The sequence below is a fragment of the Folsomia candida genome, unplaced genomic scaffold, assembly GCF_002217175.1.
Source record: "Folsomia candida strain VU population unplaced genomic scaffold, ASM221717v1 Fcan01_Sc010, whole genome shotgun sequence".
Lineage (NCBI taxonomy): Eukaryota > Metazoa > Arthropoda > Collembola > Entomobryomorpha > Isotomidae > Folsomia > Folsomia candida.
The window spans coordinates 29,260-36,348 of record NW_019091202.1 but is presented as its reverse complement, the minus strand read 5'-3'; the positions used below and the strand labels follow the sequence as shown (position 1 = coordinate 36,348).

The following is a 7,089-nucleotide window of genomic DNA, read 5'->3' as shown; positions in this document are numbered from 1 at the left end:
TAACTGAGGATCAGTTAAAGTATTGGGAGCTGATTTTACAATTATTGGAATGTATGAGCTTAATTTTTTGTCGAAAATTTTCTGAGTCAACAATCGAGACTATGCATTCATCAATTATTAGGCACCATGAGCTGTTTAAAACATTGTTTCCGGAACGTAAACTAATTCCCAAACATCATTTCATGACACATTACTCTTATGTTATTAGAAAATCTGGTCCATTAATTAATCTTTGGGCAATGAGGTTCGAGGGCAAGCATAATTATTTCGTGCAGTTAGTTAGCCAAATAAAAAGTTACAAAAATATTTGCTTGTCGCTGGCCAACAGGCATCAACAACATATGTCTCACGTTATATCTAGACACGATTTGAGTGACGATATGAAAATAGATATTATTTTCCCAGTGCTGTTGTCACAAATTTCGGATTCTTTTGACTTAATTGAGTTACTTCGAGGATTTAAAGGTTGCGAAAAATTTGATGAGAAGACCTCAATATTTACGACCAATCAAGTTTGGTTTCGAGGGTATAATTATAGATATAATTTTGTTGTATGTTATGAGATAGGACCAGTTTTCCCAAAGTTCGGCATAATTTCTGAATTTATTGTTTTAGAAGATAATTGTTGTTTAATACTGCTTAAGGAACTAGAAGTAAAATATTTTTATCGAAATTTGTTTGCTTATAAATTATCTCCCGTACAGGACCGCTTTAAATTAATTAACATCAGTAGTTTAGTAATTCATGACGCTATGGAAATTCAAAATAATTGTAAATTAGATGGTATGTATGTTATTTGTAGACATCACTTATAGCTAGTTTGTATTGAACCTCATATGTAATATTTATTATAATATTTTTTTAGTTTTTTCAATAAAAAAATATGCAGCACAAATTATTTTAATTAATGCGATTTTTATTTAAACCTCACCAGAGTTGCTTCCTAAATCTCACCAAACAGTGTAAAATCGAGAATTTATCAGTGTCAATGGTCATCACCATCACCGTGTTAACGATATTATGGAATGGGGATGAATTCTCACCGTGTCGGTGCTAAATCTTATTTACACCAACGGGGAGGATTTCACACCAAAACGGTGTAGCCGCATAATCTCTCCGCGCGGTGTAAATCCGGTGAGGATATTTCTTGCAGTGTAGTGAAGTAAGTTTGCCCAGCCTCCTTCTGCCCCTCTAGGAATGTGTCTTCGTTCACAAATTGTTTAAAATGGTAGGCCAAGGATGTCGCGGCATGTCGTGGGTATCGAATGTCGACGATTTCAGGATAACCACAATCTTGAAGGGGCAGCTCTTTACAGCGAACGAAGTCAATTCTCCAGTCATCCCCGCACGTGCAGTTTTGTAAGGGACACTCGCACTTGATCATGTAGCCCACATTTGCCATGACTTCCATTCCGACGTCGAGAAAGATTTTCGACTCCCATGGAATTGCAGGGTCCTCGTGAAAATGTGCGTTGGTGGGGTCGAGGATCCAAATTATTTTGTCGTTGGGCTTACGCCGGTCGACAATAATTCCGAGAGCAAGTTTGAAGGGTTTGACTTCCGGTGTGAGCCCGATGTTGGCCCATCTAAGAGGTTAATAAATACGATTAATTAAACTGTGGGTGATACACTGAGTAGTGGAAAGTATAGGAATTGTTTGGAACTCGTATTCATTCTCATGTAATAGCGTACTGCTTAGAAGTAGTCTGGATTTATTGATTAATTAATTAATTAATTATTAATTCTTTTAAACAATTTCACGTTTTTCAATTGTTCCTTCATAATTGTGGATGGAAAGAATGTGAAGATATTTAAGTGCGACGAAACTAAAGTTAATGAATCTCGATAACTCTGTCCAGTTTTAAATGGAATGAAGACGCATTCAAAACAATAATAGATTCTTCCATCTACTGGTTGCAAATATGGTGCAGAGGTGATAACTAAATACAAATTAATACCTAGGATAGCTTCGGCAGACTGAAGTTTGCATAACAATAAATTTGCAAATTGAATTGTCAATTCTGTACATTCGTAAAAGTTCGGGGTTAACCTCCGTCCTTGGATGGGTTGCATCTTGTATCTGAATTGCTGGAATCATCTATAAGATATTTAACAACGTGCGATATGCAATATTTTTGTGTGGCTTCCAGGGTATAGTCGGTTATCCGAATTTTGGATAAAGTATCCATCCAGATCGAATCCGAGTCATTCGGTTCGATTTAGACATTTTTTCAACCGAAAAATTCGGATTCAGTTCGGATGGATATTTTTGCAACCGAAATATTCGGTTTCGGTTCAGATGGATCCGAAAAAATGTGCAACCGACTCAACTCTGATGGCTTCGTTATTACATATGTGCAAAATGGGAAAAACCGAATACTTTACCTTCATGTCGGATTTTTTGTCTTCCATTTTTGGGCCATTTTTGGTTGTTGGTTGTTCCTTGTCCTGGCCTTTTCCTGAGTTCAACTGCTGGGTAAATGTGTCACAGAGATTCTTCATAGCAGCGTCGTGTGCCGCTTGGGCTTCGTTGGAGAGAGTGGGAACGCAGCAGATTTGTCGGTGTTTACTTTGCCAGTCTGCTTTTTGACAAGATTCCGAACAGTAACCGATCGTCTTGCACCTTACGCATCGTTTCAGTTTTCGGCTGTCGCCAAGCTCGGCCTCGTTAAGACCGCAGTTACCACACGCAACGATGGAGTCCTTCTTAAGTTGGCTGTTTGTCAAAAAATAGGAAAAAACGAGTTGGTTAGTTTTGAAATTATCATTTGGGGGTCATAATTGTTTAATGAAATTGAGCATATGTACGATATGTAAAATATTAAATGCCACTAAAAAATTGGGTGTCCCTAGACCAAAGAGTCAAGTTTTTACCATCGAGTTCTCCACAAAATACTAAAACAACACTCGGATTTTGAGAAATTTTGAGAAAGCTGCATTTAACAAAATACGTGATATGACGTTCTTGGTCCTCAGTGTCAGTAATCGTTATGGTACGTGCTTCATATGACGAATTTGGTATGCATACCATGGTATGCACATACGTCATATGACGTATTCGGTCTCTTAGGGACAGGATTTGAAATTCGTCATATGATGTATTTTAGTGAAAAAGGTTAAAGAAATAAAGTAGAAGACTGACAAAATACCTGAAGAAGTTGGCCAATTTAGGATCCACGTTCCATTTGGTTAGCTGGGCTTCCATCTCGGCTAGTTTCTGTTTGGCCGCGTCATCCATCTCCGAGGGATGCTTTGACGTCATTGTCCATGGTTTGTTGGTTGAATTCATTTTCTTGTTTTTTATCTAAGCGAAGGCAATAAAATATTCTTGAACTGAATATAAATATATAGAATTGCACAATTGCGAGTTTATATTATAATGAGATGGGAATATTCAAGTCTGGTGCAAATATAAATCAAGGTGGGCTTTAAGATATTTAAGTTTGTAGTTCTGTTGCCTGACCTGCCAATTTTCCAAGAATATATGAATGTGTTGATAATACTCAAGTTCGTACACTATAAAATCTCAGGTAACTTGTGGGGGAGTTGAAGAAATCGTCGTTAACGTTGTTCTGGTTGAAGAGATGTCAATCACTATTTCGTCAAAAACGTTCGTTCTCTACCTTTTAAACTGGTTACACGAAAACATTAATTTCCTAAAGGTTACAATGGTGCCGTGATGATGGTCAGTTTTGTAATGTGGTGGAATGGTTGAAGGAAAGGCACCTTAAATAGTTTTCCTTGGTAGGTACACTCTTAGAAATGGGGTTACGATTATAACCAAAAAGTAAACATGTGGTACTCTACCACCGTGGTAATAAATTTGTCATAGAGTGGTTGCAATTGTCACCGGGTAATTATAAAGTTTCACCGACTTGGTATTAAATTGTCACCAGAGCTAACAAATTTATAACTAGTTAGTGACAAATTCATAACCACGGCGGTAGAGTCATATACGTTTACTTATTGGTTATTATCTTAACCCCATTTCTAAGAGTGTAGATAGAAATAGGTATGCAGGAAAGGGTCCACAGACCTGATGGAAAAGCTGACACACTCAAAACCTTTCTTCACTTCAGTTTACTAAAGACCGTGCTACCTTTTTACCTTTTTACGAGAAGAATATGTATACCGGTTTTATTGATATTCGCTGAAGTATTTAGTACGCGATGGCTTGTATAGTATGTACTTAAGATAAAGGTTGCAAAAGTGGCTGATCCAGGGTATTCCGACCTGGGTTTTAATGGGTTGGGTTTTATTGGGTTTTAATGGGTTTTAATGGGTTGTAAATGAATAAAACCCACTGGGTTTTACCATGTTAAGTGGGTTTTATTTGGGTTTTAATGGGTTTTATTGGGTTTTAATTGAGTTTTATCCTAAAACTACATTCTAAAAGTTAAATACATCTCCTATACGTTAGAAGACGTCATCTCAATTCATTCTAAAGCAGTTTACTTCATTACTATTCTAATGTATGAAAATTCGGAACAAATCAACAATTGACTCCATCCTTTAGCATCACAGATTTCAAGTGTTATAAAACAAAAATAATTTCTGAATAGATACAAATTCCGAATAATTTTTGATAAGTTATTACTTAAAACTAATAAAACCCAATAAAACCCATTTAAACCCAATAAAACCCAATAAAACCCATTAAAACCCAAATAAAACCCAATTAACATGGTAAAACCCATTAAAACCCATGGGTTTTATAATTTTTGATTAAAACCCTGGGTTTTTCCGAACCCTGGGCTGGTCAGATTTCTGAGATTTCTATCCAAAGTAACCTTTCTTCACATTGTTTTTACTTACAACCCTTGTTAGTTCTGGCAATGTGACAAAAGTGAAGCATTAAAAGGTCGATCCCATTATCGGGAGAAATTATAGCAATAAAGTTGAAACTGCTAACAACGTAGAAATAAAAAAAAGGTTCTTTATTTTACGGTGGACTTTTGGTAAGTCCAATTCTCTATAAAATGCCGAATAATAAGAAAAGGTCAACTTTTTTTGGTGATAATTTTCTTGGAATAATAACCAGAGTCCGGCTATGTATGTATTTCAAACTTTTTTAATAACAACCAGATTGAATTGAAACTTTGGGATCCTGTTTGTGGTCAGGTATAGATCACGCGGTCAAAAAAATGCTTTTATGCTTGCACATATTTTACATATTTCGAGGTTTTCATACATATATATGAATATGTTGTCACATATTTCCAGGATTTTGCCAAAAATTTTGCATTTTTCACAGACTTAAATATGTTTTTGCATACTTCGGTGATTTTGTCAAAAATATTTATATATTTTTTTGCAGACATAAATGTTTTTCTATAAATCAGCGAGTTTGTCCAAAAAATATAGAATCTCTTAGAAAAACTTCAGAAACTCACAATACATAATTAATGATCGGCACAGAAATCATATTAGAGCACGTGGAAACGTTGTTAGTTTGTCACTTTGAGATATAAAAGATGTTTTCGGTGTTTATGCAGTCAAATAAGCTAAATTTGACGCAATTTAAAGTGAATTAAAAAATGTTTTTTTATATGCACATATTTCCGGATTTTTAAGAAGATATTTACCCGGACGCTGATAATAACCTGATGGCGGAATCCAAGGGGGAAGAACATGCATAACGCAACTGTAGCATTTTTATTATACACATTACTCATATAGTCTGTCTCAAAATGAAGAGATAGTTTTGGAAAATTCTACTATTTCTTAATAGCTTGGTCCTGGGGCCCAAAGTTTTATTATAATATAGCTCAGGTATTGCTACAAGTTCATGCCAAGTTTCATTGAGATTTGACTTAAATCAAGAAATTTATATGCAATCTTACAAAATTAGTCAAAATCGACTGTCTCAAAAGTAAGAGATATGAAATTTAAACATTTTATAAGTTAATTTTAAGGGAGTCAGTACCCTTGAAACTTATTCTAGTATTTGGTAAAACCTTTCTTAGCTAGAATTAACGCGAATATTCGTCGCTTCATTGAGTTATTGAAGTGCTGAAGGGTCTCCAGCAGGATATTTGCCCATCCGCCATGCATCATTTGCTCCAATCCCTTTTTGGTTCGAAATTGACGCCCACCCGACGCGAGAAGTTGGCCCAAAAATTCTTCATGGGATTTAGGTCAGGACTGCTAGCCGGCTAAGCCAAATTCCCGGCATTTTTCCTGGCAAAGAAGTCCATGATTAAACGGGAAGTATGAATTTGGGCGTTGTGATTCTGAATATCCCACCTTATCCGCAAAGTTCTGGGTCCCTAGCTGACCAGATTTGACTGGCGTTATCCCTGATAACCTTGTGAATCTGTTCTGGGTGTACTCGTGCTATTCCAGTCTTTCCACGATATCCAAAACCTCCCACAATATTACCAAATTTTCCCTTAAAAATTACAAATTCAATTTAAATTTGTGGTTCATATTTTTGGACAAATATTTTTATGCAGAATATTTTTTTAGTCCCATGCATAACCTACATTCTTGTCTAAAAAATACCCCATACCAAAATATGTGTTAACAAATGTGCACCATATTTAAATTAAGTTTGTAATTTTTAAGAGGTAATTTTGTAATCATATGGGAGGATTTGGATATCATGGAAAGACCGAAATAGCACCGATTACACACAGAATAGGTTCACGAGGTTATCAGAGAGTACGCCAGTCAAATCTAGTCAGTTAGGGACCCAGAATTTTGCGGATAAGGTGGGATATTCGGAATCACAACGCCCAAATTCATACTTCCCGTTTAATCATGGACTTCTTTGCCAGGAAAAATGCCGGGAACTTGGCTTAGCCGGCTAGCAGTCCTGACCTAAATCCCATGAAGAATTTTTGGGCCAACTTCTCGCGTCGGGTGGGCGTCAATTTAGAACCAAAAAGGAATTGGAGCAAATGATGCATGGCGGATGGGCAAATATCCCGCTGGAGACCCTTCAGCACTTCAATGACTCCATGAAGCGATGAATATTCGCGTCAATTTTAGCTAGGAAAGGTTTTACCGAATACTAGAATAAGTTTTAAAGGAAGTTAGCCCCTTCAAATTAACTTATAAACTAATTAAATTTCATAAAAATGCCCT

General features: G+C 36.2%; 1 protein-coding gene across 1 annotated transcript; it reads right to left on the bottom strand.

The window, feature by feature from the left end:
- Positions 1 to 515: 515 nt before the first annotated feature.
- On the bottom strand, positions 516 to 3,684 carry LOC118436657. Its single transcript, XM_035855169.1, has 5 exons — positions 3,464 to 3,684; positions 3,150 to 3,304; positions 2,386 to 2,716; positions 1,959 to 2,098; positions 516 to 1,586 (listed from the first exon to the last, which is right to left on the bottom strand). Exons 2-5 carry the CDS (start codon positions 3,287 to 3,289, stop codon positions 1,085 to 1,087), a joined length of 1,113 nt encoding a protein of 370 aa, XP_035711062.1. The 5' UTR covers positions 3,290 to 3,304; positions 3,464 to 3,684; the 3' UTR covers positions 516 to 1,084.
- Between the last annotated feature and the right edge of the window lie 3,405 nt (positions 3,685 to 7,089).

Bases quoted from the DNA above. Each gene is read 5' to 3' on its own strand.
- LOC118436657 (XM_035855169.1), bottom strand. From the start codon at position 3,289: ATGAATTCAACCAACAAACCATGGACAATGACGTCAAAGCATCCCTCG. The intron at 2,099-2,385 runs GTAAAGTATTCG...AATATCTTATAG, and splicing joins ACAAAAAATCCGACATGAAG to ATGATTCCAGCAATTCAGAT. The intron at 1,587-1,958 runs GTATTAATTTGT...TTAACCTCTTAG, and splicing joins GTCTGCCGAAGCTATCCTAG to ATGGGCCAACATCGGGCTCA.